This window comes from Dreissena polymorpha, chromosome 6 (assembly GCF_020536995.1).
Source record: "Dreissena polymorpha isolate Duluth1 chromosome 6, UMN_Dpol_1.0, whole genome shotgun sequence".
NCBI lineage: Eukaryota > Metazoa > Mollusca > Bivalvia > Myida > Dreissenidae > Dreissena > Dreissena polymorpha.
In genome coordinates, this window is record NC_068360.1 from 26,157,705 (window position 1) to 26,185,557 (window position 27,853).

A 27,853-nucleotide genomic window follows, 5' to 3' on the forward strand; every position below is an offset into this window, starting at 1 on the left:
AATATTATAAAAAGAAGAATAAAGATGTACCCTACCTTTGAAAGTTCTTTGTCAGTGTTTTGTTGCCATCTTTGGTCTCATTGTGTTCTCCAAGGTCACCATGTGTGCAATTAAATAATAAAATTAGTCTTTCCACAATAGAAGCAATTTAAGTACATTTCCAACACACATATTCGATTGTAAGCAAAGAGTCGATAATTACATTGTTTTTAATTAGGATGAGAAAATATATCCCTTAATGAATTTGAAATATATTTACAAATTCCAGAAACTGAAACGCAACATAAGAACAATCATTCAACAATTTCATGAATTGAAAATTATGGAAGATGTTTTTTATTTTATTGGATGTCTGTTAGTACCACGTTGAACCGATTGGTAGGGAGTTTGATCTACTGGTATTAAATTTAATACTTATTTTAAAATTACATCACAAGGACATCTTCCCCATTATATTCATCCTCTAAAAGCTTCATGATCATATGCCTAAGGACTGAAAGGATATTGATTATAATACTTTCAATTTTGTGTTTCCAAATGTCCCTATCCTAACGCAGTGATATTTAGGGCCAATTTGAGGTTAATATTAGGCATGATTTCCTTGCTCAAGAGGAATATATTGTTCACTTATAAGTAATTAAAATTCCATTCTCAATTTATTTTCACAAACAGATGACTAGATTTGTATATTCTTTTTTTATTTTTTATATTATAATTCCAACAATTTGTATTTAACCTATTTTTATCATAATCTAATAAGCACTGGTGCTGAAACATTTAGTTTATGTTTAATAAAAATAGAAAAATGGTATCTTTCTTATCAGAAAACAAATCCCCATTTGTCATAAATTCCCGATCGGAAGTGCTCCGCCACCCTTCCCTCAAAGTGATCTCACTGATATCAAGTGTTATCTATAAACGCTATTTTTGCTAATACCGTAAACTTCCTTCCTACTGAGAGATTGCAATTTATATAAACGGTAAAATGTAAAACGTGCAGAGAAATAATTTTTCTTGAACACAATTCTTAATCTAACAGCAAAGTGACATGTGTCTGATGACATATTCGTTAATTTAAGGTCTCTTTGATCAAACATAAGAATAAAGTTTGTTCACCAATGAATGATCAGTAAAAGTATATATATTCGTTACAGTCAAAGGATAGTTTTGAAAATTTTGATGAATAAGAAGAATAAGAAAAAAATGATTGTGTTCAGTATGTTTATCATAAATTTAAGTGTGACATGCATTCACTGTTGAGTCTGGGGATACAAGGCTCATACTGGCTGCACATTATGAGCTTATTGTTATTTAAACATTGCCTGATGAATTACTTAATTACTGTCAACGCAAGCTGAAGTATGACTATCTTTGACGTTTGACCTGTTAGAGTTACCTTGACCATCGAACAAGGGACGAAGGTCTTTTACATGTCATGACATTCTCAATATGCAGAAAGTTATTGTTTTTAGTTGCTTTATAAATGATGAAGTAACAGTCATAACTATAATCATTCCTATATTTCACCTCTAAGTCGAACAGATATGGGTCTTATACATAGCACACTTACTCCAGAAGGTGGACACCTATTTAAAATTGACTAATGCGTGATTAAGTTACAGTAAAAAAGCAGTATTTTGCCTAAATATGACCTTTTACCGTTGATTTTGAGGTTTGATCTTTGAAACAAATAAATGGTTTTATACCAAAGATGAGTCGTTTTTAAATTGCCTGTCGAAAAATGAACGCTGAGAAGTTTTTATGTGTGCCACAATTGACTTTTGACCTGAAAGTGTGACATTGACCTTAAAAGCTAGAGACACGTATCTTACACAGGACACGCTGTTTCGAAATGGTAATTATGTGTGGTATGTTATTTTAATTAAAATGCAAAAATGATACCAGATATGAAAGTCAAGAGAAAATCTGACGGATTGATGATTCACCCACACGCACATATTGAATAATTGTGACAACTGTATAAAGCTTACCACGAACTTAATTCACAAACATGTAAAGCACTTGAGGTATTTTTAAGGGAATATACGGTAGCATTTTGCAATATGCAGTCACCAAATATTGAACTGTAAAGATTGTTCACACATACCTGAGCTATTCACCTGAACAGTGACAAAGATGGTTTCAAAGTTTGAGGCATCTATTTCCAAGGGATCTGATTTAGTCTTTGACTTTTCTTGTGATATTTGTGATGAAAATGAGATAAACAAACAGGCCGACATGTACTGTGAGAAATGTTCAAAGTGTTTATGTGGCAGCTGTATGCAACACCACAATCAACTCTATAAAAAGCACGTGGTATTTGGGAGAGCAGATCTGACCGAGTGGCCAGTTACCAAGGCAACAGATGATCCAATAGAACTGTGTAGGGATCACAAGGGCAAGAAAATGGAAGTGTTTTGCGAGGATCACTATGAGTTGCTGTGCACAGTCTGTCATGTTCACAATCACAAGTAAGTGGACTGACACTATCTAAAGAAGCTTCGCCAAATCATACATAAATTATTCTGCAATATAATGGAATCCACGCACGTGGATATCATTTTCAGTTGCACCGGGAAAACCAGTTTTGTTTTAATGCGGATTTGTTCGTGTTGTCTGTGATGATGTTGAGAATGAATCAATGGAAGATATTCCCTTAACATAAGCTGGGGATGAGTTTTTGACTTTACGGTATTCTTGACAAAACCATGTTTTTATCTGTTTATTTAAACACTTTGAATGCACTTGATATTATTTCAGATCTTGAGAAGTATAATAAATGGTAGTTATAAGTAATATCATCAAATTTGAATTGCTCTTTAATTTCATCTCCCCCACCATTGAGATGCATAATTAAATTGGCAAGTTAATTAAGTAATGATATAACAAATACCAAATTACAAACGGGTAGGGGAGCTTACCCTACACCAAACTCACCTCCTTTTTAAGAGCGTGAATGCACCTGCATTTCACTATTTAATTTACCGGAATTCTTCAGAACTATTTTCAAAACATAAGGTTTTTGCCTATACTTTTGGAAAAATAACCCACACAATTTCATTCTTTGTCTATAAAAAAAATCTGTGTCATCGAGTTAGAATTAACATTGACCAAAATGGATATATATATTTTTTAAATAAACATTCCATGGATTAATTTTTTTGTTTTTTGCTAAGTTCGGTTAACAGAGACAAACATTAACAAAAGGCAGTATTAATACATATTCATACTTTTTTCGGATAACACAATTACACTGATGAACATAGCACACATTACAGGATATGGCACATATTATAATAAATAGGACAGGAGTAGCACGATTTCAGATATTAAGATTCAGAATGACACAAAATAACACTCACAATTAAAACGTGTTCTACCTAATTTAGTGTTCAATACACAATACAAGCTGGCAAACAACTGATTTCTTTTTCAGAGCAATGTCTCCACGTGATGCTAATAGCTGATAAAGTGCAAGGCCTTCGCCAAAAAGAAGATTTCCAACAACTTTTAGCAAAATTCAACCTATTACTAGGGCAGTTTGTTGAGAAGAAAACACAAGAAAAACGTCCAATCTTATTCTGGAAGAAATCAATGTTTCTCGTAAGAATATCAATGATTATTTTGATAAAATGGAGAGAAATACAGTCCAGGAGTTAGACACAGTGAAGACATCTGTCCAACATAATGTCAAAACATGCAACCAGTTTATCGGAAACATAAAATCTGTACAAGAAGAGTTGAGGAAAATTAATGACAAACTTGATGCTTCTCTTTTGTTAATGTACAAACAAGGCCTTCACCATAGATTTAAAGCAAGGGCAGCTTTAATTGAAATGCCAACAAATGTTGAAGTGGCATTCACATATATGCCAGATACAGTCATAGAAAAAAGGTTGTCTTGTCTCGCAATGTTACAAAATATACACAGAGACATACAGGAATCGCAAAATGAAAAAGACACACATCATGAAGAAAACCAAGTATCAGATCCATCTAGGCAGACTACTACTTAAATCGAGTTAAGTGAAATAAACCAGCCAAGCTTGATTTCAGATTCAGAATTAGGTTTGACAGGCGAAACAGATATCAGAAGAAAGTCGGCTTATGAGAATATTCAAATACCCGATTTCGGAACCAGATTGCAGCTTAAGTCTGACCCAGCACGCATAACTCATCAAAGTTATGAAGTAATCTGTCCCATACAAATCAAAACAGCAGAGTAAAAAGTTATCAACAGTATATAGTGAAATTGACTGATGACTCCTTCCCCTGCAGTATAACCAGCATTTGTGAGATAGCTTACGGAATCCTTGTCATCGCAGAAATGGGTAAAACGAAAATTGTTGGATCGAATTTACAATGTGGTGTCCCAACTTGGCTTGAATGGTTCCCCAAGGTCCAAGTTCAGCGTTGAATCTAATCTAGTGGCTGTTGCTCTGGAAAATCATGAATGTTTATTCATCAAACTCACCAATAGCAGCTTGGTACAAGACAGGACATTTAGACTATACCACCAGTGCATGAGTGTTGCCCATCACCAGGGTAATCTGTATATAACATGTAGCATATGTAGATCTTGTGTCTACAAGAATCACCGTATCTTATTTTGCGAGACATGTAAACATTGGGTCCACAAGAAGTGTACACAAGTGAAAACTGATTTTTATCAGATGCATAAGCAATCGGCGACACGTCTTTCTTACACGTGCCCCCATTGAGACTATGTTCCCGAAGCTTCAGCACCAGCCTCCCCATGTCGGCAACCACATCCACATGTCTCGAGCAGAGAGGTCGACCCATCTACACCAAGGCCACAGATTCCATCAAATTCATCAGATGAACATTTTCAGTGTTTGATAAAAAGGGACTTTATTTTATACATTTTAACATTAGATCTCTTTTACCTAAATTGTCTGAACTCAAATTAATTGCTGTCAAAACTAGAGCAGCTGTGATATTTTTTTCACAGACTTGTTTGGACAATTCAGTTAATGACGCTGAGATATACCTAGATAATTGCTCTGTCGTTAGACGGGATAGAGATAGACACGGTGGTGGTGTTTGTTGTTATATTTGAAATGATTTAGCGTTTAGTATTAGAAATGACTTGAATGTTTTAAATGATGAATTTGTTTTTATTGAACTCCGTTTACCCAAAACAAAACCAATTCTTGTTGGTACATTTTATAGACCACATAAACAGTCAATTTTTTTAGAACATTAAGAGCAAATTTAAACAAATCTAAGGACAGATTGTGAAACATATCTGTTAGGTGATGCAAATATTTGTTTCAAACAGAAATCTAGTTCCTTTTTAAAGTCTTATTTAAATGTTTTGAGAATTTTTTTATCTACAACAGATTATCAGTAAAGCAACCAGAATCTTACCTACTACCAGCAGCATGAAAGACCATATTTTGACTGGTTCCAAAGAAAGACTTAGTCAATATGGTGTGTTGGTTTAAGTGACCATTAAATGACAGTTTGTACAAAAAAGATTTCTAAACGAACTTTCAAAAAACATTATTTTTTCTAAAGTTAGATGTATAAACAATTATACTAAAGAGATATTCATTGATAAGTTAGAAATGCTGATTTGAGTAAATGTTTTTTAGGATGAAAATGTTTACAATGCATGGTAAGCTTTTAAATATATTTTCATGTCAGTTTTGAAATCAGTCGCACCTGTAAAAGAAGTAAGACTCAAACAAAGGACTGAGCCTTGGATGTCAGCTGAAATTTTGCATATGATTAAAGTTAGAGACTCCTATCTGTATAAGTTTAGAAAACAAGGATGCCATGATGACTATTCTATGTATTGTAAATTTATAAATTATGTACAAATGGAAGTTATCTCGTCCAAATCATCATATTTTTCAGACCAGATTGATGAAAACAGAAATAACCCCAAACGTTTATGGCAACATCTGAAACAACTTGGTTATAAATCTTTTTAATCTGGAAATGAAAATATTGTATTAAATATTGAAGATGAAAACTGCCACAGCCGTAAGAAAGTTGCCTCTCATTTAAACAACTTTTTTACCTCTGTTGCATCAAAGCTTGCTGAAAAGTTACCAAACCCTACTAAATGGTTTGATCTAAACTCCCCGGCCCTGCAGGACTTTTATAGAAATAGAAATGTTAGCAATAGTAATTTTTTCTTAAAGCATGTGTCTGAATCTTTTGTCTTCAATGAACTTAAAAATCTAAAAACGTCCAAAAGTACTGGTTTAGATGAAATTCCTGCCAGATTTTTTAAGGATTCTGCTAGTTTTATGAAACTACCTGTAAGATTTCTTATTAATATGTCTTTTTCTGAGAATTGTGTTGCCGATGACATGAAAGAAGCTAGAGTGAAACCATTGTTTAAGAAAAATAGTAATCTTGATGTTGGAAACTATAGACCTGTTAGTATCTTAAGTATCGTATCCAAAATCTTAGAGAGAGCAATTTATACACAACTGGGGAAAAATTTAGTAGGTAATAATTTATTGTATGAACTCCAGTCCGAGTTTAGAAATTCATATTCTACTGACACCTTTCACAAAGAAGTATTTCTCTCGAATATAAATGCGGAATCATATATTGTTTCAAACAAAATTAGTTGCACACATTTGATAGGCAAGTTTTTATATTGTGAAAAGAATTTAAAATATCGTTTGAATATGAAAACCATTAATGTTTTACCTAAAAGTCTGAAAGTTTACGTCTGTAAATTAAGAATGACCAAGCATCAATTACGAATTCAAACTAGTAGGTTCAGTAATAATCACAGAGCTTGAAAGAAAACTATTGTTTTGTTGTAACTCACGTAACATTGAAGATGATTAATACTTTTTTATTGCAATCTGCCCTTGTTTTAATGATATTAGAAAGAAATACATAAAATCTCATTATTTCAAGTGACGATCATTACACACATTCCAAAGCCTTATTAAAACATGTAATAAAGAAAAACTTATGAAGTTATCTGTTTTTGTTAAAGAAGCAGGTTTGGTTGTTTGTTTTATTGTGTTTTTTTTTTCGATACAATATTATACTCAGAGAGCGTGTTGTAAGCGTGTGTTTCTTCGCATTTCCAAATTGCATAAAACATTTCATCAATTATCATGTATTCGTTTAGATAGAATGTACACATTTTTTTTTGATCACTTTATTTTCTCACGACCTTTGATATGCATATGTTATATGGCTAACACTTGACAATGTACTATGAACAAGTCGTTATAAATTTATGTTCTGTTTATGTCAGTTGATGGGTAGATTGTAAGCATGGGAACTATGAAATTAAATTAAGCCATATTAAGCAGAAAGATAAAAATACCACAGTTTCCTGTCAATAATAGTTGTGGTTATTCTCCTTGGTAGGGTAGCTGCCATACACAAGATCTGTACAGAGACAAAATTCCGCTAGCCAGAAAAAGAGTATTTGCTTTTGCCAACAAATCATGTTTATATACTAAACACTTAAAAAAGAAAAAAGTACCATAATTTTTAAAGAAACTGGCGGCAGCTTCCTTCGTGATAACCGACACATGAAGGTTCTTCAGTTGTGAAATGTTCACTGAAATTTGCTCAGAAGTTTAAAAGAAGTAGAATTTACCTCATTTTAGAAGTCATTATACAACAGCGGAGAAAATGACAAAGTGCCATAATTCTTCCCTAATTAGTTGCATTTTTTTTTTTAATAATTACCTATGCATAACGATTCTTTTGCTGTGAAAGTTTTATCAAATTTGCCTACCATTTAAAGTGAAGCTGAGCACACAATATCTCTGGGATTATACATTGCAATCTATCCAGCAATTAAATAGTAGTTTAAAACACGCAACTTATGTAAATATAATGAACAAATTAACAAAGGGACATAATTCGGAAAAAAATGTTCACAAGGACAACGTAAATAACGATAAAATTCTTAAATACGACAATAAAACATGCCAAAAATCCCATGGGATTTTTTTCTCCATCTGCAAATTATGGAATCAAAATTCCATTGAAAACAAATCCCATGGGAAAATAAAAATCTCATGGGAAAATGCAAAAATCCCATGAGAAGACCAACTTTGTTTATAAGTTTCATAGAGAAAATAACTTCTTTTGTAGGCAAAAATAAACAATTTTTAATAAAAAATAAGACTTCTATAGTATTCTTAATTTCAAAGAGGCAAATCTTTAAGAAAAAGGGTACTTGATTTTGCCAAATTAAGGTTTCGCAAAGTTATTTCCGGTGGTCGTTTTAATATGCGCAATGTATTTCGAGAAAAAATAAAGGTTCTAGTATGAGCGACTGCGGGCGTTCGTCTTGCGAAAACTGCAGAGTAAATAAGGGTATCTGATTTGATCAGTTTGAAGCCTTGCAAGTAAGTGGCTTTCAACATATATTTATACCCCTGCGTATGAAAATGGTACTGTTTCATTAATTTACATGTGTAAATAACATTTATGATTTAGAAGCTGTAGATAAATTGAATAGCGAAAAAGTGTTGGTTTACAAAACAGTAAATATATTGCATTGCGGTTTTATTAATATGGTCAGTTGAAAAAGACGACCAAAGGACTTTATCCCAAACGTATGGTTATACCTAGTTTGCATACAGAACATGCCGGCTTGACGTCTTAGCATACGGCTTTGTACGAAGGCAATTTGTCACTGGTCGAAATAATGTTGCAGAAATTCAGGTTTAAAAACGACTGTAAAAGAATGTTTATATAGAGCGCTAGTGGTATTCAATTCGTGAGCACTGTGATGATGTGAGGGCTACCGATCACCAATGCAGCGAGAAATATGAGATTAGATACGCTAAATTCATGTCCGTACTATATACAATGTCTCTATAAATAACTTTCTTTTAATCCATCTCGCATGTTATGCGATATTAATAAGAAAAGGAAGAAAAATATTCTTACTTATGTAACTACACAGGCATAACATTTACTGTTAGACGTGTTTAGATCATCGTTGGATTATGGAGAAAAGCTTGATGCGCAAAAACGATAAACGGATGTCTCTCAATTATATGGTCTGTCCCTATCAGTAAACATAATATTCAATAAAAACACACAATAAAACACGTTATATATCATCTAAGGTGTTTATAAATGATAAAATATTCGCTTCTTTAGACCATCTTTAAAAAAAGCACAACCGGGATAAGAATAATCACGAAGTATAAAAGTCAGCTATATAGTGAACGATACAATATATGCGGTATTTCCAAAGCATAGGCTTGCTTTTCTTTTCAATATTTTAACTATCAAATTTGATCATTAGAGCACACATAAGGAAATCGATGGTTAGACACATTATATTGGTACCTGCTGATAAAAAGGAGAGAGTATCATATTTAATAGGTAACTGGTCCATGTATAAATGTGCTCATAATTGCAGGTACGCGTATTTGTATCCGCACACGATGGGTGGATTAGTCCTTTTGATGCAATTTATTTCAACACTCATCTACTTTATAATCGCTAAAACCAAATATCAAAACAATTAAATATCTATCGCGCATTGGTGTTCTATACCAATATTAATGTCTGAGACTGGTTGACACCGTTTGAACTGCATAAACACCATATTTCGGGTCAACACCAAAGAGCGCTTTATAAATGACCAAATTCGTAAGTAAAATGTTATGCTCGAAGTTCGTTTAATATTTCTTTTATTCAATAATCTTTTTCTACAATCTTCATATGGTTATTAAAAACTATATATTAAAATATTAAAAAAATATGTTTTGTTGTGAGAATTTTCATCGTGAAATTATATTCGTATTGTTAAAGGTATTCGATATTCTAACGATATTCGCAGTGTCTATAAATTTTCTGTGCTTTTAGAAAGTCCTAAAAGGGACATGTTGTTGTTATATTGTCAGTGCGAATACATCTTGACAAGTGCATTTAGTGACACTCCCAACAATTGCATGATTTGTTGTTTTTAAAACAAAACAAATGCACTCTTAACAGCGAAAATTTAATTTTGTAAAATGAGTTGAGTGTAGCTTTATCCGATAGCGAAGAACTCCAGTGCCTTCGCCGCTTTGAATGAATACAGGGCAAGGGCTCAATGGTCGTAAGATTTGTTTAAGGACAAAACCACCAAACAGTTATGTTTGCGTTCAAGAACCACGCGATCCTCGGATGTGTTGTCCTCCGATCTTTGAAAGGAGCTAGCTTACCACTATCGTGAAGGCCTTTATGTTAATTTTCTGTTAAGGTATACCTGATCTACGAAACGCTTGAATTAAAGGACCAAACACGCACGCTAACATTTCAGTTTTAATTAACTCTGACGGATTTATCACGAACCTGAGTGTGTTATATAATGCAGTATAATATGTATTGTTAATTATTAACCGATATGAAAATCGAATATGTGAGACACATCGAAAGACCCGACGCACAAATAATTTAACATACTCATAATTTATAATGATTTACTTTGCAGGGTTTCCAACAACAGCACAAATAATTACACAAAACACAACAAACACACGCGTATTGGGGTATTGCGGTCGACTTCGGATAAAACTGATCAATGGAGATATTAAATAACATGATACTCCAAATAAATATTACATATATCTATTATGGGCACTTTTATTTAATTGATATTTAAAACAGTTATAATAATAAGAAACAATAAAGAACATTGTTTTATTCGTAAAAAGCATTAAATCTTGTTTAAATTTTACTTATCAGCGATTGGTTATCTTAGGCAGTTCTGTGCCACCATACGCTTGATATTTCTTTTCGTTAAAATTCATAAATTAGTATGGCTCATAGGCTTTTTTAAAATATATAAAAGTTTTTACTGAACTGCCTTTCTAAGTATCGCCTGATATTTTTTTTGATATCCCACTAACCATACTGTAAACTGTCTTAATGCGTTTAACAATGGAGTTGCTTACGTCAGACGATATTTAATCGTCCAATCCTCTATAATGAAATTCATAGGTTCTCATATCACGTGGGCTTTATATAGAACTGCGATTTCCTTGTCGCTAGGCACTCAATATTTGTACACGGCCGGGAAACGATCGAATTGTCTAATTGATTGAGGACCGGTTGTGCGCAGGTAAGTGATTTTTTTACTTACTTAACGCTTCTGACATCTTCGCGTTTCTTAATATAATCCTCATTAAAAAGGATAATTATAGTGATTAATATTGTATTCCGACTAAGCCATATACATTTGAACTTAATTGTCCATCCATTTGTAGTACACTACGAATTTGTGTTGTGATTTATTGCTGAAGAATAAACATATAGTTTTATTCAAACAGTTAACATTCACGTTTCATTTTGACACTATTTAAGAAAAAAGACTATTTGATTAAATAGATTAAATAAAAAAAATGGTGTCTATTAAATCATCAGATGTTTGAAATAAATTAACAAGTGTTTGAATATCTGAGAAAGTGAATAAAACTAAATACATTGAAAGGAACATAGCGACAATTAGTAAGCAGCACCTGAACAGCACATGGATCTTATCCGGTTTAATCAGGAATGCAATGTTGATATGTACAGTAAAATCAAACATGTTTATCTCTTTCCGTAGAAGAAGAAGTCTACCCATTCTTTGTAACTTATTTACCATAAACCGAAAAAATAATTACTGATTTTTTGAAATCCATATTTATAACGTTCAAGTTTAAAATCAATCGATTGAATAATTCACTTTTTTTGTGTATCAATGGCTTTTAATCTTAGATTAATTAATGCTGAAAATAATAGTTTTGTCTTGCCGATCAGTGAGATGTTCTATTGCCATGCGGAAAATTGGATTTCAGTTAAGACAAATGAACCTTCAAATAAAGATACATGGCTTTAAAATAAAATGGACTAAGATTATAAGGGCCATTAATCTCTCTTAAGTATGTACAAAGATATGACAATACTATAACATCCTATTTTGGTTTGTTTACAGCTATTCAATATCATATGATACATAATACGTCTAAACCAAGACCTCTGACAATAACGCATTGTGCAAAGTCCCCCAGGGTACTACTTCCCCGTACCCCGGGTACTTTGCAGTATACTTCAAATTACCCGGGGTACGGGGAAGTATACTTCAAAGTACCCGGGGTACGGAGAGGTAGTACCCGGTAAAAATTCGTACCCAAAAATTTTCATACCCATTTTTTTTCGTACCCAATTTTGTTCGTACCCAAATTTTGTTCGTACCCAAATTTTATTCGTTTCGTACCTAATTTTTTGTTGGCATTTTTTCGTACTCAAAATTTTCTTACCCACATTTTTTTCGTAACCAAACTTTTCGTACCCACATTTGTTTTCGTACCGACATTTTGTTCGTGCCCAAAATTTTCGTATCCACCTTTTTTTCCCTACCCATACTTGTCTTTCCAAATTTTTTCCTACCCCAATATGTTTTTGCCATAATATTTTCGTATCCAAAATGTTCGTACCTACATTTTTTTCGTACCCAAACTTTTCGTACCCACATTTTGTTTGTACCCATATGTGAAACATGTGGGTACACACATTTTGGGTACGAAAAAATGTGAATACAAAAATTTTGGTAACGAAACAAAATTGTGAATGCCTACTTCAGTTAATGTGAGAATACCCTGCCATTGGGAGGATCCGAATATGCTCATGGAAATGCAATTTCTGAATGTGGGAATTTACATCAGATGACAATCGGTGTGTATACGTTTGACTTTAATATTAACTTGAACAGTATTCCGATGGCAATAGAAGTTATTTCCTATAAAATGAGAACGACATTGATATTGTACGGGAAATAATAAGTTGAAAAGTATCTTGTATGGATGTGAAATATACATAGGGATCTTATGGGCCATTTTTATTTTTTTTCTTTTTATATATTTTTGGTTCTACATTTTTCACTAATGCGAAGTCACTTACAAATGTCTTAGTCAAATAAGTAACAGTGGTGGCTATGGTATTAATACCTACAACAACAACCCATTTGAATACCGTTATGTCAAAACGTATAGAAAGCAAAACATACAGATATATAACCAATGTCCCTGCTTGAACCAATGCCAGTGCTGCAACCGTGAACGAGTTTTATTACCGGAAGGTGAATACCCCAATGTTGCCCATAAATATCGCACGGGATGACACATGCAAAGCCGAATAAACCAAGTTTGATTAAACGATATTGGAAAGCTGCCGAAGTATAAAACAGCTAAGCATATTTATACTGTCAAATTATGTCAAATGTACGGTGTTTGAACTGATATGAATCATAATCGTGTTTAATATTAAGTTTGGATTGAATTTCGAAGAGGTGTTGCCATTGTAGAACCGCAGAGTTGGTTAAGGATCATTTTCGGCTGAACAGGAAATGGTTTCTGTGAGAAATTGAGCTTTAATCAAATAGTAATGTTTACCGTAGAACTCTTATCGTAGCACTATACAAACATGCAAAACTATTGAATGTTTGTGCACCAGGATTTCCTTCCTGAAAATGTCAACTCAGACGTATTGATTGAAATACGTGGGATAGTTCACAATATGAGAGATCAATTCTTTTCCCGGCGCCTCATTGTCCTATTACGCCAAATGTGTACCTGGTACACTGCATCCTAGTGCGACGATAGCGTAGTTGTTTCGAAATATATAAGAGGCTATTTCACAAGTTAATAGTTTCATGTAAAAAAAGGGCTTAATGCTTGTGCGTAAAGTGTCGTCCCAGATAAGCATGTGCAGTCCGCACCGGCTAATCAGGGACGATACTTTACACATGTATGATACGGGCAAAAGCCCGCGAAGCGGGCGTTGACCGTTCATACATATGGGAATTTAGACATAAAATTACATAAGAATACCACATATGGATACGTCTCAAAAAAATTTGCCACGCGACATATATTTTCGCGATGCTATTTATGGCCTTGAACAAATCAAAAACACTTTGACATATGCTAAATCACATGTAAATACATACCTCAGGAAAAGTTATATCAATGACATCATAATTGTGTAGCGAATCGCACTCAATATTCTCGCATTATTTGTTTTTCTTCGCAACCGTTCCAGAATTAAGTCATTACTCAATTATCTCCCCTGAATGCTCTTCTTCAGTGAGTATAAGCCGAAGACTGGTTCACTACATATAGTTACAGTCTTTACCAAACACAATTTAAGTGAACATAACCCGTCTTAAATATATTGCCGAATCTTAGATTTCTGTCGAATGTATTTGCTTTGATCTTTTCGATATCTTATTGTTATTATTATCCTGACAAATCACAAACGCTTGTTAAAAAATTATTTGTTTTAAACATTATAGTTGGCATCTCTATTCTTCCAGTATTCTCGCGGTATTTCAATAACGACACCCTACTGTTTATTTGTCAGAATATGTGACGCATTTTCATTCGCTCTCAAAAAGCATTCTATACATAGATGGTGACGTCACTTCGTTATTGCGAGTAAGACCGGTGTGTACACAATGTCTCAGAAAGACGTTTTACGTGTGATTATGAGCAATATTCTGGTAAGTTGTCGTTGTTATCCACCAGAAACACATTTATTCACAAAATTTAAAGATATTCCGATCTAACTTTTTAGTCTTTTAGCTTTAATTTTTAACGTATTTACACCTCGTCTGCTCGCACTTTACCGATATCCCGAAAGGTTACATATCACTATAATTAGTTTAGGCCTAAAACCACAAAATCCGATACCGTTGGATTTTCGTACTACAATCTAACGTAAAAAATCTTCCAGATTCGAAATCAACAAAAAACAAGACATTTATAAATTGTCTGCATTATTGATCAAATTTTAAGATATTTGTTGGTTTTCCGTTTTTAGAAGCTGTTCTGCGAAGCCGAAGGCAAGAGCTGAGCATCATACAAGCCATTCTATCCAGCAAAACTGACAGTTTTGGTTTACAGAAATCAACAAAGGAGGGATTCCTGATCTATCAAATTTCCAAGCTATACACACAGTTATTATCTGTGGTGATCTTTATTGGTTCTGCTTGTTTACTTGGATGGAACATGTGTGAACTTTTATAGAACTTTGAAAAGTCTATATATGTCTATCTATAAACAAAAATCAGCTATTGTATAATAAGATCAGATGTGCAAACAATGTCAAAGGGTTGTTAAATTAACAATTTGAAGGCAATTATGCTGAAAAAAAAAGGAAGTTCACATGCAAATTTTGTCTGTATATCGACAAGTGTCTGCCGATAATTGTCAAACTAGTAATACAAAACTTACCACAAGTATGTAAAAGCACTGAGTACCTGTGATCATTTTTAGTAAGATAGTGTAATTCTAAACAGTAGCAAATAGCTTGTTGAGTAAATGCATAATGTAATTAATATGATTTCCGTTCTATTGTGTAATTAATAAATTGGTTGTTACTTGTTAATCCATGATAAATGTTTTATGGCTAGTACAAAACCAGCAATGTTAATTTTGTAAAAGGTAATACAATAACACCACTTAGTAATTTCATATACGTAAATATTCTTGAAATGTAGGTTGATGATTGTGTTTTAGTTTTACTTATTTTGTAACTATTATTTTATGTGCAAATAAATGATGTGAAGTGTTTTGTATCTCCACACAATACCACATACCTTTTTATATATGTACTGTGTTATGTGTTATTTGAATGTTTAAATATAAAAAAATGGATGATATAACATGATGCATTCTAATATTTGCATTCATATTGTAACTATAGAGCTAAGTGTATGCAGTTTAGACTGTGATTTTAGAATTGCTACAAAATGGCTAGTTTTTTAGTGGCGACAAAATTTAAACTATTCAACAATAGTTTGCGAAAGAAAATTAGAAACCTGCAAGATACCTGTATTTATTAAATATTTTAATTGCGAATCAAGTATGTTGTTATGCTGTTACACATAATTATACATTGATAATAAATAAGAAGACAATTAGTGGTGTTAACGTTTCCCAACAGTAGAAATCATTCTTCTGATGAAGTCAGTGATATACAGACGAAAGCTCCAGGTATGGCTTTCAATACGTAGTGTGTGTTATTTGACAGTCTAAAACTTATTGGATTAAACAAAAATCCTGTCAAATTTGTCATTCAAAATTGATTTGACACATCACATGATTTTGATTATGTTAAATCAGTGTACTGTATGCTAAATGCAACTGCTTTAGCAAGCTGTCAAGTTGAATTGAGACATTTGATGAAACAAACTGTTTCCTGAGTAGGACCAGTACTTAGTGTCTATATGACGTACCATGACGTCGAAAGTCTGCAAGACCTACTAAGTAGATCGAGAAATGTACTTCGACGTACAATTTTCACCGACCCTTGAGTGTTAGCCAATCAGAAGACACCTTACGTCTGTTGCTTTTAGAGATTTTTGACATTGAACATTATTATTATTATTTATACCGAATTATGCCACAATCGACCGCTTACTCATAGATATTGTGCGTATTTATGAAACATTATTATTATTATAATTTATACCAAATTATGCGACTATCGACCGCTAACTCATAGATATTGTGCGTATTTATTGACCTGGCGTGGCGGAATTAACCTCTGACTTATGCAAGTTATGGTTATCACAAAATACCACCAACGGGAAGTTTATAATACATTATTTATCCCATTAATGCTTGGTAACTGGTTACCGTTGGGAATTTCCAACACAGTAATGCGCTGGACGGTCGTGATACTCCGCCCCGCATGATCATTTCAGACACACAATATGCTGAACAATTTTAATTTTAAAAAGGTAACAATTGAATCTTCTTCAAATTTGTATATAATCTATTTCAATGCATTAAATACTTGAAACTTCTATGTGACGTTATTTTGCCATTCTGATATTTTTATTCATTTTGTCCTCAACTAAAGTTTTAAACATTTATTATGAATAAATCTGAAGGAAAAGCGGCTCAAGAGACTAGTGTTTTGATTGGCTGTTCAGAAAATGTGTATGTAGAAGTACAAACATGTATGTCGAAGTACAAATTGTACTTTGTCGTACAAATATATACTTTGAAGTGTATTTTATATTCATGTCGACGTACTTATTGTACTTCGACGTACATTTCTCTTTTTAACGTGTAGGTCTTCTTGACTTTCAACCCAAATGGTCTGCCATAGTATGTCTTTAGGGTTATCTAAAGAATGCTCCCACTTAAAGGATCAATACAGAGACCTCCCAGTGACTAAGCCAGTTAGCAGACACCCCATCCACTATACCACAAACACCGAACCAGCTATAAATTCCTGTGGCTAGAAAACAAAAATATATATAAGATGCTAGATCTTCAAGCTTGGAACATGTAACTCGTTTTAAGATTGATTTTTTTGGATGCATTACTAAATTATTGCAACAATTATCATATTTTGAACACAATCATGTCCATATATTTATTAATAATACATGGTTATCAAAAAAACTTAAAAAGCTTTTGCCCGTAAATTAGGTAGCACCTATAATCATATTATTTTTCGTTCAAAGAAAGTCTCTTCTTAGCAAAAATTAAGTTTAGGAGGAAAGTTTCGCCCCCGATTAGCTTGTGTGGACTGCATTAACACACATGCATTAATTCCCCTTTTAACAGAGCACGGCTCAAATGTAATTTCAAGTCGAAAAATATATCAAAGAAGCTATAGTTTTAAGAAGTACTATCCTGAATTTACTGTTTACTGCTTTTCGTTACTTCCTCGATTATCGTACGCGTGTTAGCCATCGATTTTGATTAAAAAGAATTTGTATTTATAATTGACTATTTCATGTTATATAATGTTACGTTGGTTAACCTATTTCCGTGATAGAAAATACGTTGTGTATTTAACTATTAGGGCGTTATGCTGCTGTATAAGTGTTACAAAATATATGTCTGTCTGTCTTCTGTGTTATGAAGCCCGTGTGTTACAACAGAACACAGATCTAAAATACTTAAAGCATTAATAAATGAGTGCAAATTTTACGACCAAATCGGCAAGACATATACGATATGTTAAAAATATGTTTAATGTATGTAAAATGAGCATAGACTATTCAACTTTTTCTCCAATCCTGACCTATATTAGTTGAGCTTGATTCCAAAACATAGATCCAGATATATAACAACTTATTTTCAGAAACTTACCGCGGTATATACTGTGCTTCGCAAGTGTGTACTTGCTAAAACATTCTTATTAAACCAGAATGAATTTTTAAGCTAAATACGCATTAACAAAACCCAAATTTAAATTGACATTTGACTAATTAAAACAAAAACAATGGAATACATTATGTTAAAATTTCATACAACATATATCCACCATATTAAGCGAAAGCTATCTTGAATTGTTGTACTTAATTGGTGGACCGTTTTGGAATATTGAGTATCTCAAGATGACGTTTATGAAGATGCAGGGTAGTATCCCTTTAAAGAAGACATTTCATTGCACCTGATCTGATCTATATAAGCAACCTTAACCATACAAACTAAAAATATACTTAAAATTAAACGCGTGTGAACATCGATATGTAATCCAATATGTCACATTATGCGAGATTGGCATTCACAACGTCAACAACGTCAAAGCATAAACATACGCTGTGAAAATGGATTGCTTTATTTATTGGGTTTCCCATTATTTAGCCAATGTTTTTCGCTTTAGCGCCACCAAATAGTGTCATTTTAACATTACTAACGTTTATATAGCTGACGGTATTTTTTTACCTTAATATTTTCACCCCGGAAATGTCATTTTTCACTGGAATACCATGAATCGCATCGTAGTATTAATTTGTAAATTAAAACTGTATAGTTGGCTTCTAATACAAAATCCTATATCTTTTTCAAGATATTAACGAAAACAGATAAGCTCTGAAGAGTTCGCTGTTTAACTCGGCCTTCGTAGTATTGTACAAAGCTTTTAACCTTTCCACGGGTTAATCAATAAAAAAGCGTATAAAAATGGGCCGAGCTCTGTAAAAAGGGGGTTTAATGCAAGTACGTAAAGTGTCGTCCCAGATTAGCATGTGCAGTCCACACATGCTAATAATGGACGACACTTGCCGCTTTAATGATATTTTTCGTTTCAAGAAAGTATCGTCTTAGCGAAAATCAAGTTTAGGCGGAGGTTGTTGTCCATGATTAGCCTGTGCGAATTGCACAGGCTAATCTGGGACGACACTTAACGCACATTCATTAAATCCCCTTTTCACAAAACACACCTCAAATTTAATCATGGACATACAAGGATTATAAAATGAAAACATGCGTCCCATGTTAATTGCTCGTATCCCTTTTTCACTTAGAAGAAAAGTTAAAATGGCTATGTGCAAAGAGCGTAAAACCAGAACAGCCTACGAGTTACTCGCAGTCTGTTCAGGTTTTATGCTGTTTGCTGCTCATCAGTATCTTAGGTTTTGAGATGAAACCTTAAAAACTTATATCTTGTTAGAAAGGTCTTAAATTAAATATAACTTTGTATTAAGGAACCACGCATGCGGAAAAATACGTATATAAGTGTTCAAGAGTTAAATCAGCCACTGTTATATTTTTAAAGCTTTTAACCTTTATCACTGGTTGATCATAAAGGCGTTTACATATGCGCCGTGCTCAGTAAAAAAGGGGTGTAATGCATGTGCGTAAAGTGTCGTCCCAGATTAGCCTGTGCAGTCCGCACAGGCTAATCAGGGACGATACTTTCCGCTTGAATGATATTTTTTGTTTACAGAGAGTCTCTTCTTAGCAAAAATTTAGTTTAGGCGGAAAGCGTCGTCCCTGATTAGCCTGTGCGGACTGCACTGGTTAATCTGGGACGACATTTTGCGCACATGCAATAAACTCCCTTTTTACAGAGCACGGCTAAAATATTAGAATGGCGTACAAGGATTATAAGGTGAAAACATGCGTCCCATATTAATTTCTCTTATATCACAATGATACATAGAGAATAACAGGTCACTGCCTGATCTTTTTGTAATATATCGGGCAAGGCTTAGAATAATATAACGGCGAGGCTTGCCGACAGCGTTGTCTATACAAAAGCGATGCATTTATACTGGTACAGCGCTGGACTAATCACCAATAGGTACATACCATCGGCCAAAGCGAACTATATATGTTGCATAAAAGTAAAAATGTATCATATTGAGCACCATTATTCATGACTATTATTATTATTTTATTATTATTATTATTATTATTATTATATTATTATTATTATTATTAACAAAATACTTATTATTCAAACAAGTATTCAAATGATAAAAATAATGATAATGCTAATTTTCTTCTTCTTCTTCTTCTTGTTATTATTATAATATTATTATTATTAGTAGTAGTAGTGGTAATGGTATTGGTGGTGGTTGTTATGGTGGTGGTGGTGGCGGTTGTGGCGGTCGTTGTGGTGGTGGTGATGGTGGTAGTTGTATTATCAGTATTATTATTATTATTCGTAGTAGTAGTAGTAGTAGTAGTAGTAGTAGTATTAATAGTAGTAGTAGAAGAAGTAGTAGTAGTAGTTGCAGCAGTAGTAGTAGTGTTAGTATTAGTAATAGTAGTAGTAGTAGAAGTAGTAGAAATAGTAGTAGTAGAAGAAGTAGTAGTAGTAGTAGAAATAGTAATAGTAGTAGAAGTAGTAGAAGTAGAAGTAGAAGTAGTAGAAGTTGTAGTAGTAGTAGTAGTAGTAGTAGTAGTAGTGGTAGTAGTAGTAGTAGTAGTAGTAGTAGTAGTAGTAGTGGTAGTACTAGAGATAATTAAAAATAATAATAATAAAAATAAAAATAATAATAATAATAATAATAATAATAAATATAATAATAATAATAATAATATACCCAAGAAATAAAACTAATAATAATATATGTTATTATTATTATTATTATTATTATTATTATTATTATTATTATTATAATTAGTATTATTGTTTTTATTATTGTTATTATTATTATCATTATCATTATTCTTGTTCACGCATCGCGAAAAAAAATCCCATGAGAAAAAAATTAATTGGAAAAAAATCACATGGATAAAAATCACATTTTTAAAAAATTCCATGGGATTTTTTTTAAACACTTGTAAACCCATTTAAATCGCGTAGATTGTTTATCATTTGATAAAATATAGCATTTCTGGAAGTTAAATGAATAAATGCCTCAAAAAAAAATACCATGGGATTTTTTTCTCATTTAAAAAATGGGATTTTTTCATTACTCAAAAATATAAGGTTTTGTTAACAAACACATTATTATTAAAACCATAAATAACGTTTAAATTCTTAAATACGCGAATAAAACACGTTTTTAAAAATGCCAAAAATCCCATGGGATTTTGTTTCATCTGCAAAATATGGGAACAAACACATTGAAAACAAATCCCATGGGAAAAATAAAAATCCCATTGGAAAAACGCAAATAACCCATGGGAAGACCAACTTTGCCTTTAAATTTCATAGTGAAAATACTTCTTTTGTAAGAAAAAATAATAAATTTTTAATAAAAAATAAGACTTATATAGTATGCTTTATCTTAAAGAGGCAAATCTTTAAGAAAAAGAGTACTTGAGTTTGCGAAATTTCGGTTTTGCAAAGATTTTCCGGTAGCCGTTTTACCTGCAAATTGTGGAGTGACATCAATCGAGTAGTTAAAAAAAGGTGAAAACACAAGCGTCCAGATAAAAGTGCATATGTTCTGAAGGACAAGTGTAATGCTTAATGCCTTCCTATTTGTGGAGGTATAAAATGACCAGACTATGATGAATTAATCGTTGTTGCTCTTTTAACTTGAGATATATGTCAATGCAATTTAAGAGTTATCACTGATTAAGAAGTAGAAAACCTCACTGACGGCCCTAATGTAGAATATTGACCAGCCAGGCAGCTTCAAACAGTATATGGACGGAAGCCGAAGGCTGAGGTCCATATACTTTTTGGGGCTGCCTGGCTGGTCACTATTCTGCCATTGGGTCTGAAGTGAGGTTTTCTATTTCTTCTATTATTAAGATTAATGTCAATTAAAATAAAAATAAATAACACAATATGAATTCCACCAAAATTTATCAGTAACTATTAATAATATGTACCGTATTACTGTTGTGCGCTTGTTGTCTCCCTGTGAAAATTGGACACGGAAAAAATCGCTTCTTTATAAAAAAATCATTTTTATTGTAAAATATTTCACATATTGAGATATATTTTATATACAGATTACTGCTTTTATCACAGGCAATATGTTGCAAAATATTGATCCCAAATATAACATTTAAGTTTTGTATTTTTTAAGATGTGATTAATAATAAAAAACACACACTCGTGACCTGCCAAACGAATTGTACGTTTACCCTAAGTATATCAAGATAAATATTTGCGTTGTAAAACTTGCACAAATGTTACAAATAACTAACATTCTAGCGGGCACTATTACATGCGCGCGCATCTAGTCAGCGGTCGCTATTCAGAATAGCGCCCGCTGACTAAATGCGCGCGCATCTTTACTGGGCACTTTTTAAAATAACGGACCTGTGTAGTCTATACGCAAAGAAGAAACAAATTTATATGAGGTATAATATATCAGATAAGGGTCCTTGGAGACAGATATAGAGCTTTGACCAAACGTGCTCTTTGTTAACCTTCTCTGTCCCGTATTTCGATAATTAAATCCCAAAGAATGCTCTTGACCTAAAAAGGTAGCCATGTTATGTTTTCACAAAACATGCAACAGATCATCTAAAGAAGGAAAACATGTGTGCACAGTTATTTTAACATAATTTAATGCATAGTCAAGTTGAAGAGTGAAAAAGCCCTATTTGACAGCGATCAAAGTGTTGTTTTTTCATATTTAACCTCAAAGTTTCACCTTGACCTTTATGGTAGCAATGATGAGACTCTTGCGTGTGACAAACTGTATCTTGCATGTTTATTTGTTCCACAGAAGTTACAGTCAACGAACATACAGATAGACCAATAGACCCTTGTAACAAAAAGATCCCGATATAGCCTGCCATTCCAGCTACTGTTTGTGGTGGGATACAAATTGTCAATTCATCAATTCATCAATCGGTGAACAAGTCCCATCAACTGAAATATGACATCACCATAGAAAAGTCCAGAAATGCTCAAGTTTAAGAACATTAATGTAACGGTAAGTCGGTTACAATATGTAGACTTGACCTTTTTGTAAACTTCATCAAGAGACCGATAGGTCTAAACTGTTTTTACAAATTTAAATATGAATAGAAGATATCTGCACACTTTTATTTTTAATAAACTAAAATGTTTACAAATTATCGTTTTTACAACATGCTAGCTTAAAAACAAATCCGAATATGTCCATGTGAAAACTTATTATTCCTGACTTTCTTTCCCCTTAGTTAATATTATAACAATATTATTATTATCTACAGTGTTGCTTACTGTTCTCATCAAAGTAGCGTTATCTGTCCCTAGTTCATTCATCCTCATTTTTATCTTGCAGTGTTGACTACTGTGACATTACAGATCCATGAAGTTGTTCAGGACACAGTTCTTCAGACCAGTAAAACCAGCATTTTGTAAAATGTCTATTTGTTCAAATTGCAAAACGTTATACATGTTATTATTTGTAAGCACATGATTCCATCATTAAAAAAATAAGCAGTGATGTATCAGACAAACTTGCACATTGTGAATATTATGTATGATGTTTAATTAAACAGGGCCTAAAGAAACACTCACAGAGAATTAGAAAGAAATTGAATAATTACACGTGATATGCAATTGTTAATTGGAAAATATTAATTATAGATTTTAAAGCTATGGATAACCGAGAGGATACCGGTTCCGTATATAGAGAGGTACCTACATGTTCTGTGACGTCATCAATGATTATGTCAAATTATTATACTTCACGTGACTCTCCCATGTTTATTTTCTGCATACTCGTCACTGCATAACTTTTATATTCCATGACGGTGGAACGCAATATGTCCCGATCGTGATATAATTTTTAATATACCCCATGTGTAGAGCTAGTAGAGCTAAAAAATAATAGAAACAAAAACTATATTATAGCGAATAGTTTTACGTGCTTAATATAACATGTATAACAACCCCATATTGATGAGTGCTTGTTTTTATGTATTATCTTCAGAAGTCTAGGTAAAAAAATATAAAAAAAACATTGGATCTGCTGTAAGAAAACCACTCAAATTGTATGTTCATCACAGCATTTGAATATAAAAGTTTATCAGTAAAAATCGAACGTACATGCTTCGGTCACTGTACAGATCACGTGAATAGAGATAAGACTAGTATCATTCATAATCAAGTTTACACACATTATCAGTTACTGATTAGTTGCAGTTCAGTTGAATTGAAAACCTCAATGTTGATAGTGAGGTTTACAAAAATATAAATATCATATACTAATAAACATCGTTCAGCAATTAGTTCACGGACATGGCATCTGAATTTGAGACATCAGTTTACAAAGGATCAGACACAACCCATGACTATCCTTGTGAAAGTTGTGATGAGAATGGTATAAATAATGAGGCAGATGTTTACTGTGAAAACTGTTCGAAGTTTTTCTGTAACAATTGTTTGAAACACCATAATAACATGTACAAAAAACACATCGCGTTTGGAAGACAAAACTCTACAAAATGGTTTACCACCAAGAGAACCGACTATGCATTAGAGCTATGTCAAGACCACAAGAGTGAGACGATGCAGCTGGTATGTGAAGACCATGATCAGCTGCTGTGCACAGTCTGTCACGTGTACAGCCACCAGTAAGTACTTAATGTTCAGTAATGTATTCTTTATTCAGCAAGACTCCACTTCAAACTCTTACCAGTGTTTATGTGTAAGTAATTGGGCCAGCTTTACCACGAACATGGGCTGGAGAGTGTAGGTCCCAGATCCAAATCAGTCCCATCCTCATGGGAGTTTCCTGACAAAGATTTTTATCCCACGTTTGCTCAAGTTCCCATTCATGTATATAAGGTTACTAGTGAGGTAAATAATCAATTATTCTGAGGCTTATTGTCTCGTCCTTGCGTTTTGTATGTAGTTATTGCCGGAAATGTTTAGTAAATATAAACGTAAGTATCAGAATCAACTATTTATCCGACCTTTGCATTTCATCTTTACATTTCATCCATTATATTAATAGTTAATACAAGTACTGATTAAAAATGCCATAATTGTTTTTTTAAACAGACAATGCCATGTGAAATTGATATCTGATGTTGTGACATCACTAAAACATAAAGCAGATGTTGAGAAGTTGACAGCAAAACTTGAAACTTTACATGGAAAGTTGGCTAGGAAGAAGCAAGCCTTAGAGGAAAGTATACAGTCACTTGAAACATCCTACAATAAAATTCTGGAAGAAATCCACACTTTAAGAGAGGAAATCAATGAATATTTGGATACACTGGAAAGTTATACTGTCACCGAGTTAGACGCTTTACTTTCGGATGCAAGGACATCTCTTCAGGATGACATCCTGGACTGTAAACAGGTCATTGAGGACATGAATGATGCCCACCATAATATGCAACGTATAACCAGCAAGAGCGATACTTTACAATTTATCACGTACAAAGATTGTCACAAGTATTTGGTAAAGGCAAAATCAATGATAACAAGAATTGCTGGCAAGAATGAGGTTACAATAGAGTTCCAACCTGATGCTGATTTCACAGAGACTCTATCAACTCTTTTAGGATTAGGAAAAGTATACCACGTGAGGCAATCATCAACTGAGCCTAGCACGAAATCTTACCCAAAAATATATGATCCAGTAAACTGCTCATCTCAATACGCTGACATTGAACTCTTAAGTGATGTTAACAACACAAAATCCATTTCAATCAGCCAGTCCGCCGATGATAGCAAAACAAGTGATGTGAACAGGCCAAAACTGGTGCTCAATCCAGAATACAGCTCTACCAGTCACATTGACCATGGAAGCAAAACTATCGATGTTACCAAGCAAAAACTGATCTTCAATCCAGTATCAAGTTCTTCCCGTCACATCGACCATGATAGCAAAACAAGTGATGTGACCAAGCCAAACAAGGTGTCCAATCCAGAATCAAGTTCTAACAGTAACCTTGGCAATGGTAGCAAAACAAGTGATGTAACCGAGCCAAAAATATTGTCCAATCCAGAATCAAGTTTTACTAGTAACCTTGACAATGGTAGCAAAACAAGTGATGTGAACAAGCCAAAAGTGGTGTTCAATCCAAAATTAAGTTCTACCAGTAACCTTGACCATGGTAGCAAAATAAGTGATGTCACCGAGCCAAAAAAGGAGTCCAATCAAGAGTTAAGTTCTAACCGTCACATTGACAATGATAGCAAAACATGTGATGGTACAAAACCAAAAATGGCGGCCAATCAAACATTAGGTTTTATCCGTCACCTTAACCATGGTAGCAAAGCAAGCGATGTGACCGAGCCAAAACTGGTGCCCAAATCTGCATCAAGTTTAACTAGTCAACTTGAACATGTTAGCCTTAACAGTGATTTTAACAAGCCAGCGCCACAGTCTGATCAAGACTACATCACACTTGAGGGAATAACAACAGAGTACTCAGTTACAATGAAACGTGATTTATACGTATCCGTTATAACAGGTATCTGCGAGACAGCTTCCGGGCAATTCCTCATCACAGACTTTTCCAACAAGAAGGTAAAGCTGCTGGATCAGTGCTACAAAGTGGTTGCCCACTGTGACATGCCTGATAGGCCACTGTGCATATGCAGTATTGGCTCCAGCTTGGCGGCTGTTGCTGCATATGCATCTAGCAAGTCAATTTCGAAAAAACTAATCATGTTCATCAGAGTGAAAAATGACAAGATTGTTATTCAAAAGAAGCTAAAGCTCAAACATGAATGTAAATGCATAGCATACCACAAAGGCAATTTGTATATAACATCAGGTCGAGCACTGTTCCTCTACACTGAGGATGGAACATTGGTGTGGAAGATGTACGAGGATAACTCTGGCAATACAAACGGTAATTCTTACATTGTTTTTACATTGTATAATTACCTATTATTGTAAAGCTCTTATTATTGCAAAAAGCTTCAGCACATGATTTGATAACGAGACATTTTATTATTGTATTCGACCCCAAATGACCCAATTTTGAACTCAACTTACTTAGATATCATCAAGAAAAAATATTCTGACCAAGTTTCATGATGATTGGGCAATAATTACGGCGTCTTGTCTGTTTAAAAGTTTATTTTGGATGCAAAATGAAAAAAGAAAGGTTGCTTATTTGAACGAATATCTATATATGTGCTTTAATTATCAAAAATATATTTTAAGGCAGTTATGCGCACCACTAGACATTACATCAAAAGATAACAACTCCAAAAAAAGTCGATGACAAAAGTATCGGAATTGTTATTTTTAAAAGTCAACTTTGGAAGCAAAATTCCGCCCAATATAAAGAAGTGAAACTCCAGCTGCTGGAGCAGTATTGAATTCTTATTATAATCAATTAGTTGGTCCTTTATTTAAGGCAAGTGACCGAATGCCCAAACAGTTCATAACAGCACAAAACAGCACAATACAAAACAACATAAACACATATAAGAATATAGCTGGGGTCACCGCCTTGGAAGTGTCAATGCAAAGCATTGGGGGTTTAAACCAGTTATAGGGCGCTCAACCTCACACTTGGCCCATCAATATTCATGAAACATTTACGTGTAAATAAAATTTAAGCTCATAGCATTGTAACTCAAATTAAACAATAATAAAAGGGAATTAAAACGCATTCAATTTAATTACCATTTACTTACTCGATAGTAGGAAAGATACCAGAGCAACAGAATTACAACTTTTTGAGGAACGATGAAATGAACTACGAACAAGTATCGACTG

At 33.4% G+C, this 27,853-nt stretch overlaps 1 protein-coding gene and 1 long non-coding RNA gene across 3 annotated transcripts in view; both read left to right on the forward strand.

Annotated features, from left to right (window-relative positions):
- The first annotated feature begins 2,079 nt into the window (after nt 1–2,079).
- LOC127835180 (uncharacterized) lies at nt 2,080–6,971 on the forward strand. Its single transcript, XR_008028401.1, has 2 exons — nt 2,080–2,471; nt 3,437–6,971. It is a non-coding gene; the product is annotated as an uncharacterized LOC127835180 (long non-coding RNA).
- A 3,997-nt stretch (nt 6,972–10,968) lies between these two features.
- LOC127834644 (uncharacterized) overlaps nt 10,969–27,853 on the forward strand; it is a 31,655-nt gene continuing 14,770 nt past the window's right edge. Inside the window, exons 1-4 of one of the 2 annotated variants that reach the window (XM_052360659.1) lie at nt 10,969–11,086; nt 22,898–23,107; nt 23,441–24,737; nt 25,168–26,975. In XM_052360659.1, the coding sequence (XP_052216619.1) occupies nt 24,403–24,737; nt 25,168–26,975 (2,143 nt within the window). In that variant the 5' untranslated portion in view covers nt 10,969–11,086; nt 22,898–23,107; nt 23,441–24,402. Of the gene's footprint in view, nt 11,087–12,603; nt 12,682–22,897; nt 23,108–23,440; nt 24,738–25,167; nt 26,976–27,853 lie in introns of those variants that run through there. The other variant, XM_052360658.1, reaches the window with a different exon arrangement.